This window comes from Mastigoproctus giganteus, chromosome 14 (assembly GCF_048544385.1).
Source record: "Mastigoproctus giganteus isolate SK-2022 chromosome 14, ASM4854438v1, whole genome shotgun sequence".
NCBI classification, from domain to species: Eukaryota; Metazoa; Arthropoda; class Arachnida; order Uropygi; family Thelyphonidae; genus Mastigoproctus; species Mastigoproctus giganteus.
Window position 1 is genome coordinate 107,623,895 of NC_143588.1, and position 12,325 is coordinate 107,636,219.

The window sequence follows — 12,325 nt, forward strand, 5'->3', positions numbered from 1 at the left end:
CTTTGAATGAGATTAGTCGGGTAGAAGAGGCACTGAGAGTAAGCCTATCCACAAATCCTTGTAATAAAAAACTGTGCGCCTCTTATCAAACCCAACCGTCTCACTGATTAAAATGTTATAATTGTATATATTTTTTATTTTTATATAATTATGTTAATTTTTTATATATTTTCTTTTAAATTTTATGTATGTTCTTTTAAATAATCTTTTCTTTTAAATTTCTTGTAAATTTCATATGTGTATTATTAAATATACCCAACAGAAATAACTTTCAGTTTGTGAATATGTATATACTGTATAATAGTGATTGTAGTGTGCTGCAAAATTTTAGCATCCTGAAAAGTGTGCCGCAACAACGAAAAGGTTGAGAAATACTCCAAGCCTTAAACAAAGAAATAAAGTTGGGTACTGTACTTTAAACAAAGTACCTGACTTTATTTCTTTATCTTAAATTACTTTGTTTAAATTTCATACTGAATTTTGCCTTCTTTTTGAATTAAAATTTTAATTCATTTTACCTTTAACAAGATTTAATTGGCATTTTTGTAGCCTTTTAACTCTACTTTATTTATATTTTTATTTGTTTGAATTTTATTCCTTCCTTTTGGTCTCTGTCGGGTCAGCTATGATGTATACGTTTCGTACGTATACATCATAACAGAAACAGACCCTGCTTATTGCTGTGGCTCCTATGGTTTTGGCTGCTGATCCTGTGATGAAGTAGTTAGTCCTACGACCCACTGCTTTAGGTAACATCATTGTTATCATTATTATTTTTATGTTAATCTTAATTTGATTTAATTTCAGGTAATCTGCTTTTACCTTGCAGACATTCTCAATTTTTTCCATGGTAATTACACTTGACAAGTCAGCATCCCTCCCGAATACACTGATAATATACATTGGTCTATATTTCATTATGATTGCAGGTATATCTGCTATAACTAGTAGTGCCCTGGATCCATAACCCAGTTTAATACTTTTTCTTGCTTGCTTAGTCGTTCAGTAATGTCATTATATCCTACTATTTTTATTAATATATATAGTTCTGTTCATTCACTATTGTTGTTGTTGACTTTGATCAATTAATTTGCATATAAGCAATTTTGAAAATACCATACTTGATTATTCTGGATTCTTGTTGTAGATTTCACACTTGATTAATGTGTATATAGTAGAGTATTAAATTAATCTATTATTTATATTTCAATGATCACTAATTATACATAGCAGAGTGATCAAGTGGATGAGCGCAGTAATGTACTGTATGTGAATGGTTCATTGTTCAAACTCACATGACTGATATTACAGTTAACAATTCTATTCATTGTTAAAATAATTAATCGTAAACTCCTCGGACCTGGTGGTCCTGCTGGAATATAAACAAAATCTTTATTTTCTTTGAACTTTCTTTTTCCTCCATTCCTTCGTATTACTTCCTCTAGGTCTGGCATTCTATACATTAAACATTGTATATCCCCCTACCATCTGCTCTTGTTTTTGTTTAATTACATATATTTACATTCCATTCTTCTAAAACGGTTTTGTACTTGAAGGAGTAGTTATATACCATGTTTCTTAACTTCTATCTTTGCAACAAAATATGTTTGTTATAATACACCAGTTTCTCCTATATATATATATATATATATATCCAAGTATGAAAAAGCAAATAGTAAATGTTATAATAAATATAAATATTAAATAAATATTATATAAATATTAAATAGTCACATAACCAATTAATGCCATCTAAGACGATTAAACATTAAATCAGTCTGTACAAATATGAATATGAGTTAAGTTAATAGTGGTAAGCGTTTTTAAAGGTAAAATATGATATACTAGCTTATCAGGTAAACTAAAAACCATAGCGGGTACCCAACGTGACCTGGAAAAAAATATCAATATATGCTATGACATAAGCAAAAATTATAAACATATATAAAAAATACCATTAAAATGTTAATTATGGCAATAAGATACATTGAAAGGGACTTTTTCGAGGGCTAACCCTTTCAATGTATCAACCATAATTAACGAGCTATCCGTTTCTGTAGTCATCGTCCAGCATAACTATGTCCAAATTAGTAAGATAGAGCCAAAAAGTAGTGACAAGAATAAAATTATGTTGATTAATCCCAAATTTAGCAGTAAGCTGGCAAGATGACTGTTAGCCCGACGGATAGCCAAAATTTAAATTTAAATTAGCGAAAGAGCTATAATTATTATTAGGCATATGTGCGTAGTTGATAGTAAATGCAGTCACGGTAGTCTAAGCAAAAGTAACAGTGGAAGCTAGCGCTAACCAATAAGTCCCTTATAAGTCCAATAAAAGTCCCTTTCAATGTATCTTATTGCCATAATTAACATTTTAATGGTATTTTTTATATATGTTTATAATTTTTGCTTATGTCATAGCATATATTGATATTTTTTTCCAGGTCACGTTGGGTACCCACTATGGTTTTTGGTTTACCTGATAAGCTAGTATATCATATTTTACCTTTAAAAACGCTTACCACTATTAACTTAACTCATATTCATATATATATATATATATATATATATATATGTAGCCACTGATGAGGGAGACAGAGCTCTGAGACATTCAGCAGCATAGTGTGTAAGCGTTAATTATTAAAGCATTCCAAATTAATTTGAACTAAAATGAACTTTGTTATTATATCTTCCCAAACATCAGGGATCCTCCTCCTCCAGACTGAAACCTACAATTCATGACTTTAAATTTGGGGATTATAGCAAGGTTATTGCTGAGTTATTGCAGAAAAAAAACGACTGGAGGATGGGATTTCTGATAGCACAAATACATATTCTTGTTTCAAGACGGCATAAAACCAATCAGGTTAAAGATAGGAGAAAATAATGCGTAAATAACATTTTGTAGGGAAAGTTTTTTTTTTTTTTTTTTTTTTTTTTTTCCTGTTTGTTCAATAAATTTTGACCAAGAAAGCAAAAAAACAAGGACATTACTTTTTGGGCAACATCCATACACTTGTTATAATTGTCCATCAACTTCATATGTTATATTTATTCTTTTTTCTTTTTTTTTTTCCAGATTCATTGATTGGGATAAATTGTGAATCCAGTTAACAGTTTGGGGAAAACAGGGTGATATCCAAAACAAGAAGGCGTAGTGAAAAATCACCACATTTAAGGAAATAATAATTTTATTGTATATCTAGTGTAAAAGTGTAGCTAACAGTAATTTTCTACAGGTTAAATTTCATGTCACAGATATAGCTAAGCAGAATTTTATTATTTATAAAGGAAATTATCAGAAGAAAGCATTTCAGAATGCAATATTCAGATAATAAAAGCATTATAGTAAAAAAAGAAATTGAAAATGAGCAAAATCAATTGATATGTGATACCTGTGGGAAGATATTTTTATATTCAAGTCAACTCAAAACACACTTGTTGGTTCACACTAAAGAGAAACCCTTTCTTTGTGAAATATGTGGCAAAGAGTTTTCTAGATTAAGTACTCTGAAGACGCACTCATTGCTTCATGCTCTTGAGACACCTTTCTGTTGTGAAACATGTGGTATGATATTTTCACGGCCTAGTCAACTGCAAGCTCACTTATTGGTTCACACAAAAGAGAAACCTTTCACTTGTAAAATATGTGGAAGGGCATTTTCAAGTTCTGGTAATCTGAAACAACATTTCTTGGTTCACACTCGGGAGAAACCTTTTCATTGTGAAAAATGTGGGAAGGCATTTTCACAGTCTGGCAATCTGAGAACTCATTTGTTAATTCACACTCAGGAGAAACTGTTCTCCTGTGAAGAATGTGGCAAGGCATTTTCACACTCCATTAAGTTAAGAAATCATATGTTAGTCCACACTAAACATTTCTGTTGTGAAATATGTGGTAAAGCATATTCTAGATTAAGTACTCTGAGAACACATATGTCGCTTCACGCTGAGGAGAAACCCTTTTGTTGTGAAATATGTGGTAAGGCATTTTCACTGCCTGGCTATCTGAAATCTCACTTAGCAATTCACGATGAAAAGAAACCTTTCATTTGTGAAATATGTGGCAAGGCATTTTCAGGTTCAGGTAATATGAAACAACATTTATCGGTTCACACTCAGGAAAAACCTTTCAGTTGTGAAGTATGTGGCAAGGCATTTTCACAGTCTAGTAATCTAAGAACCCATTCATTACTTCACACTGAACAGAAGCCTTACTCTTGCGAAGTATGTGGCATGGGATTTTCACAGTCCATTAATTTAAAAAATCATTTGCTAGTTCACACTAATGAGAAACCTTACTGTTGTGAAATATGTGGCAAAGCATTTACTAGATTAAGTACTCAGAGAACACATATGTTGTTGCTTCACACTCAGGACAAACCCTACCATTGTGATATATGTGACAGGGCATTTGCGATTTCGGCGAATCTGAAAAAACATTTAGCAATTCATGCACAGGACAAAATAAAAGTGGAAACTTTTTTGTGAAAATGTGACTAGGCAACTATGCAATTTAATAACATATGCGGCGTATTAGTTTACCATCATGTGTGTTTTGAAAATCATCTGAGATATTGCCATCATCACTTGATAAAATTTCATTAAAAAGATGTGTACTCTGTAATGAAAAGCACCTTAATGGATTTAAGATTTAATTATTCTTTGTGAATGATTGGCATCATTTTATAAATGATTATGAAAAAACATTCTGCATAAATATAATACTACATGAAAAACAAATCAACAAAGTTTTACTCTACTGCCTTTTTGGTCACTGAGAGGTGAAAGTGACACAAAGATATAATAAATGTTCAGAATAATATTGATATAAAAAAAATTAAAGTACGATATCTCAAGCACTTTGAATAGATGTTATTTTTTTTATTCCATTTACTAGTGTGCTACTTTGATTTACTAGTGTGTATTTTAATGCTGTACTAATCCACTCAAAGATTGTAGATATTATCCATTGTAAAATCTACAATCATTTGAATTGTTTTGCTATTAAATAATCTTATAAAAAGTGTTATTTGTTTAAGTCTAATCAGAATGTAGAAAATAAAGGTGATTCTAATTTCTTAATTATGTGAGGGTATCCTTGTTTCACAAATTTGTTTTTAATGAATCCAAACACTGAAAAATTAAAAAAATAAAATAAACACAAACTAATGTAATGTAAGCTTAAAGATTAAATATTTTTATTTCTTTCATTGTGCAGAATAATTAGATTGTACTTTAGTTTACTATCCATAGTTGTGACCCTCTGTTGCAGGTGTACCAGTGAAACTCACTTTTTAAGAGCTAAAATAAGTTATAAACCCAACTTGGAATTGGGGTGGGGAAGAAAGGAACAAATATTGAAATTTAGTTTTGTATAAATCTGACCTTAAATAAGGATTCGGTGCAAGATGATCCTTACCTGGAGGAGTATATTTACCCTGGCATGCATCCAAAGAATATATTAGCATTAGTAGAGGCATATGATGCAAGAAAGCAAGCTTATTCAGCATCAGCCAAAAAAAAAAAAAACCCTCTCCCATTTCACCCCTCCGTTCGTTCGAAATACCTGTCCAGTTGAGCTTTAAATTTGTTTAGGCTATCAACTTCAACAACAAGTGATGGAAGTCTGTTCCACCAACCAACCACCCGCTGGCCAAAGGCAAATTTCCGCACATCTATCCGACATCCGTCCTTCCTCAATTTGAATTTATGCCCTCTGAGGTGATTATTCTGAGAAAGATGAAGAATCCCATTGGCATTGAGCATGCTCAAACCATTCAAAGCCTTATACACCTCTATCAGATCACCTCGCCGGTGCCTAGTCTCCAGACTCTGTAATTTGCAAAACTTAAGCCTTTCTTCGTAAGAGCAACCCTTTGTTCCATTTACTAATCTTGTTGCCCTTCTCTGTACCCGTTCCAGCAGCTCTACATCCTTCTTGAAATGAGGCCTCCAGACCTGTATACAGTACTCAAGATGTGGCCTAACCATTGCCTTATACAAGGAAATAATCACCTCCTTATCCCTGCTAGAAAAATTCCTGTATATCATTGACAAGACACCATGAGCTACTCTTGCAGCTCGTCTGCACTGCTCAGAGAACTTCATATCTGCCTGCACAATTACCCCCAGGTCCTTTTCATTCTCCACCACTGTCAGTGTAGTACCGCAGAGTTGATACAGTGCTCTGGGGTTACTGTTACCCATATGTAGTACTTTACATTTGTCAATGTTAAACTTCATTTGCCACCTCTCAGCCCATCTGTTCAACCTTTCCAGATCCTGTTGCAGCAGCATAGCGTCACTAGTGTCCTTAACGACCCTGCCAACCTTTGTATCATCTGCAAACTTAGACATTAAACTTGATATCCCATCATCAGTATCATTCATAAACACCGAAAACAACAATGGACCCAACACTGAACCTTGAGGAACTCCACTAATAACATTAGTCCACGTTGAGCAGTGTCCATTGATTACTTATATTTTGAAGTTAACAAATATTGGCTTGGCTCACCAATCAAATAAAACTTTGCTAACGTTTCCTCCTCAATAGAAACCAATCCACTCCATTTGCCATTGTATACTTACAATACTGTTGTTATTTGCAATATGTATTACAATGCCATATGTATACAATAAAATACAACAGCCAAAACAAAACAAATTGAATAAAGTGCAGCGACATGAATATGAAAGTTTCTATGGGGAAATAATGACTGAATTCATTGAGGGTATGTAAATTTACATGCTTTGAGTAACCATGGTTCAAGCACTGTGCAACCACAAAATACAGTGCTGTTTCATGTATTTTCTCTATCTTGTGAACTCCTCTATGTCATCCTGGAGTATAAACAAAATTTATTTTTTTAAGAACATTAAAATTGTATTGTATGCTGAGAAGGCAATCCACCAAAGATATGCTTTCATTCAGACCACTTATTGAGCAGCATGAAATTCGTGAAATAATCCGTAGTTGTGAATACGTTCCACAGTTCATTTTCTCATTATTGAGTTGCAAAACTGATACATTGATAAACTTCGATCTATGATATTCTGCAACTGATCACCACTTCCATTGCCTCCGATGTACGCATTACATCACCATCTAGTGAGCCCTTTCCAAAGGACTAAACAGCTGTTTGCAATTAGTCTTAGGTGCCTCCGTAGCCAGGTGGGAAGGAGCAGCAGTGCGTAGCACACGCTTCTTGATTAAACCGGGGTTCAAGCCCGTCACCACCAAATACGGAGGATGCGGAAGGTCAGGGAATGACCAACGCATATTCGGAGCAATATGGCCTTAGTTGCTAATGCTCCTAAAAACCAAAATAAACAAACAACAAGCAATTAGTCCAGCATGTAGTTATTATAATTAATATATTAACATAATTGTTATTTATTATTATATTAACACTCATTAATTGTTTTTTATAACCATCACTCAGATTGTAAACCACTGGCATTCTGAGCCGTGAGGCGATTTGTTTCTCTTATAATAATAAACCAAAGATGTCATTGGATGCTGGTTCGTGTGGACTCAACTGCTTTTCACATTTGTAAATTGGGTGGATATCTGCTCTGAAAAGCTTATTCCACTCATCCCAAGGGTATTCAGTTGGATTGAAATCTGGTGACTGGAAGTTGCTGCAGTAGGCTGAATCTACTCATGTTCCTGGAAGTTCTATATAATTTGGGCTGTGTGGCATGGCACATTATCTCGTTGGAAGAACCCATTTGCGCTGGAGCTAGGAAGGGATAATACCTGCTAGAAAACTTTCTGGATAACTTGTGGCATACAGGAGCTACGCTTCTCTTATCGATGGGCTGTGGCAACCAGATGTTGCTCCACTGGTATCAAGGGGCCTAATGTGCACCATGGTGTTTTTGTCATATTCTGGTTATTAGTATGAACCAGGCTTTATCAAACCAGGCAAAATTTTTACAGTCCTCCAGTGTTGGTGTCCCTGAGTTCAGTGCAACTTATCACTTTCCTGACAGGAGCCAAATCTGGTTCAATCATTGTCTGAATACTGTATCGATGATGGGTTGTGCATTGTGAGATGCATGGTTCATCATACCATGAATTGTACATATTGCCTCCCTATCTACTTCCTTGTTTATATTTTATAGTATGTGTAATGCTGTTACTGACAGAGCACAACATGAAGAGCTGGCCCCAAAATTTGTGGGGCCCTGTTGAAGAATTACTTGCAGGGCACTTGGGGTCCTGTGCAAAACTTATATAGGGTATTTTTGTAATAGTGTTTTTATTTTTTTTTTTTTTTTTAGATTTTTACAGCTCTTGCAGTGACAATGTGGGTAATTAGATTAAGATGGTAGCAGGCTCATTGACAGAACTGCGGAAAAGAAGTGGATAATATTATTTAGACCATTTTGAGTGTAGGGCCCTACTTGACTGAACCGGTTAAACATGCTTATGGCCTGTGCTGACCACATGTTGAGAATAGTAGGTGTAGCTACAAGAAGCAGCCAGTCTACTTTTCAGTGACACCTGATGTGGACTAACGTTTGACAGACTTTTGAGAGTACCTAATAAGAGGTGTATAAAGTGCTGATGGAATTGAGTAAAATATATGAGGGTATACTTTCCCCCTCCCCAAAGATAAGAACCAGGAAGCACATAAAATCTGAGGGAAGAACAAAAGATTGATGGTGGGTTATAAAGCATTGGAAAAAGTTACTTCAATGTGGCAGAGGCAATGAGTATTGAATTAAAAGCAGGTGTGGTAGAGTATATTGTGAGAATGGGAATAGCATGAATATATTCTGTTTTATTTTAATTTTGCTTTATTTTTTGGCTGATGCTTCCTTGCATCATTTGGTTAGCTTAAGGTCTACTTGTAATGCAGTGTTTATAATCACTTCTCCCAAACCATGTGGAAAAGGCTTTGAATTGTCTAGTCCACAACGCAAGATACACTTAAGAGGTCGACTGGTCTCTATAAAGGGTTATGCAACTTATAAAAAGTGCTTCAAACCCTCTCTGGGATTAAAATTATTATAAATGTATAATGTTGAATTAATGGCTGATGAGTTTGTGGATCTTACTGTAAACAAGATTTTTTTTTATTTTTATTTATTTTAGTGAAACAATAGCTATAGAACACTCAATTTACAGAATTATACTTGGTGTGTGATCCTTTGCTCAACGACCATTGTCTAAAACTTACTCCCAAATCTGGTGTCCACTATCACACTACACTAAAAGTTGCTTAAGGTGTGCTGTTGGTCCATTATCTTGCTGAATTACATGTACATTGTCCTGTCTGTCTATACTTGCTTTATATAGCCAGGTAATCTTTGTAAATGTGATTGCAGTGACTGTCCAGTTGTTCACAATAGCCTAACACCTAAGAAACTACCATCAGAGACATTTGTTTTATATCTGCTTTATATAGCCTGACAGGGACACAAGAATCTCTGAAGGTGCAGTGTTTCTTAGTTGTTGGGGTGACCAAATAGACAGTGTAATCACATTTACAAAGATTTAACTGAAAACTAGCACAATATAATCAGAGCGCTTTAGTGATGCATAGCTGAAACACAACGAATCCAAGCATATACAACTGCTGACGTGACTAAATAACTTTAGATCTATGGTCGGTTTTTGTAATTTCTGAAAGAAAAAAACAAACCCTAGTTTCCAGGAGTCTCAGTGGTATGATAGTGATTTTTTTTTTTTTTTTTTTTTTATAAGATATATTATGTGGAAAATCACCAAGTAACTCTTATTTCCTAATATTATTAGACCTGATGACTGAAGAAGCCTGTGAAGTTGGGATTTGGATGCATAGTGATTTCTTGCTTGCACCGACAAAGTGAAAAGGCTTAATTAGTAAGTGAGAGCGTATGCACAGTAACACAAAGAACTGGAACAGATCTTTAGGACATAACATATATTAAATTTAGTAAATACAAAAACATCAAGCTTTCGGCTACTGTATGTAGCTTTTTCAACTAATTGAGCACTGGCAAGCAGTTGTTTTTATGTGCTGTAGATGACCTTCAAGTATGCAAGTTGACTGAGGAGGAGAGAGTGGTCTATGAGTAGTTGCGAACGGTGACGCATGGCTACCGAGCTCGTGAACTGTAAGGCTCAAAGATTGGATGTATGCGGATGAAACGGTACCTGTTGATTGTATTTCTGGTGACACTGATGTGGGCTGATTCCAGCCAATGGTAGATTCTGAAATTGCAAGAGAAGCCTATGACTTTTGCATCATTGGGTGTAATATTGCCCTCCTGCCAACAGTGAGCATCTAGTGCTGATTGGATAAAGTAAGCTTTAGTGATAACTGTATGGTGGTCCCTCAGCTTGTATGTAGCTTGCGTTGCAGTCCCAGCACGGTGTGCGATAAATGATCCTGCTCCGCTTCAGAAGGTGGTATGTGGATTGGAGTTTCCTTCCGGGTGTTTGAACGGTGTGGATGTTGCTGTGAAGGATTCTGGTTATTCTGTGTGTTAGAGCAGGGTAAAATGAGATGTCGGCAATGCCTGCGAAATCTGAAGTGTCAGGTTGACAGACGTCTGGTGAGTGTTCAGTGATGTGATGTCTATTTCCCAGGAGTTGAGGGTCTGTTCAAGGTAGCTGCATTTTCTGAGGTTGGACTTGACCTTATGTATTTCTTCATGTGTGCTGGTAATGGGGCAATGTGTCCAAACCCTGTTCATCAGTGAATGGGTGATGCTATGATGTGCATTAGCGTGACAGGAACCGTAGTTGGTGTATTGTGTGGCATGTGGTTTTCTGATATACTGATGTGACCCCTCTCTCTTTAACCACATGTCTGAAAATGGAAGGGGCTGGTCCTCGGTTTAAATAGTGAACTTTAAAAAAGGTGATTTGCTGTTGAGATAGCCTAGAAATGTCTCGGGGGAGTATGGCATGTTCCCGTTGACATTGCTCTCAGGCAACTTTGGTCAGCCCTTCTTGTAATTGTTCCCGTTTCCAAAAATTGCTTCCATAATGCCAAGACAACACTTCAGGACACTTAAGGTCACGTGGGACCTGCTACTGAGTAGTTTCAAGTCCAATGGCTGGACATCACAAAGAATAAACTAAATGATGACTTGCCACCCTGAGTACTGGAGATTATCATCATCATCAGCCATATCGTGCAAGGAAGCCTGAGGTTAGTAAAAAAAATTTCTAAGTTACCCTGAGAGAAAGAAGCAGAAGGGAATCACCAAGAAAGAGAAGAATGATAATATCCAGCTCAGGACCCTGTGTGAGTCAAGCCCATACCAGATGTGAGCCTGTGGAGTTATGTTGCACCCATATTTTTTATAGGCATGAATAATTTGTATAAACCCCAGGGGCTCACATCTGGTGAGTATGGGCTTGGCACACTCAGGGTTCTGAGCTGGATATGATCATTTTTCTCTTTTTTGGTGATTCTCTTCTACTTTTGAGTCTCTCAATCTCTCTCTCAGGGTAACGTGGGAATTTTTTTTTTCTGGTGCACCATAAGCCTCAGGCTTCCTTGCACCATATGGCTATTAATAATAATAATGTGCAGCTGTATACAATAGTAGATAGATTTCTATTGGATACTCATAATTTGCATGCCAGGATGCTTATATCTAATTTGTTCTTTCATCCTCTATATTGTATTTGATATCAACTGCCCCTTATATGGGCAACCTGTCATTTTGCCCATATAACAGACATTTATAGGAGTTGTATAAGAGTTACCAAAAGGTAACATTACAGAAATCGATCTTCCACGCACACCGACCTCAACTCACTAGAGGACCGAGGAGTTGTCTGTCTACATACTGAGTGCAATGCCCAAGGGCAACCCACACACGCCCTCGTGGGTAGCACAGTTGATAGGATCGCCATTTACCCACACTGGTTGGATAAGACCGAGTTTGAATTCTGTCGATGATGGAAGGAATTTTTATGGGTCTATTTCACAACATGGCTGAGTTAGTCTGTCTCAGGCATGGTTAGCATAGTTTTTCTCCAGGAAACGGGTTTTTCGTCCAGCGAAACAGAAAATTAACCTCGGAACACTCGCAATGTACAGACAATATACACAGAGCAACATGACCTTAGCTGCCGATGCTCCTAAAACACCTAACAACCCATGCATGTTCGATCAGACTTAACTCTGTTGATCGTACTGGCCACAGAAGTTGTTGGATATCTTCAATTTAAAGATATTCCTCCACCACTTGAGCGCTGTGTGCATTGGCGTTGTCATGCGTGGAAAGAAAATCTGAGCAAACCGCACACATAAAAAGTTGCTCATAGGGCTCGAGGATCTTTTCTTGGTACTGTACTTCAGGGTGGTTA

General features: G+C 36.0%; 1 protein-coding gene across 1 annotated transcript; it reads left to right on the top strand.

Moving 5' to 3' along the window:
• Positions 1-3,288: 3,288 nt before the first annotated feature.
• Positions 3,289-4,575, top strand: LOC150075510 (uncharacterized). Its single transcript, XM_090388645.1, has one exon. It carries the CDS (start codon positions 3,319-3,321, stop codon positions 4,489-4,491), a length of 1,173 nt encoding a protein of 390 aa, XP_090244771.1. The 5' UTR covers positions 3,289-3,318; the 3' UTR covers positions 4,492-4,575.
• The last annotated feature ends 7,750 nt before the right edge of the window (positions 4,576-12,325 follow it).

Coding starts and splice junctions, on each gene's coding strand:
- LOC150075510 (XM_090388645.1), top strand. CDS start 3,319: ATGCAATATTCAGATAATAAAAGCATTATAGTAAAAAAAGAAATTGAA.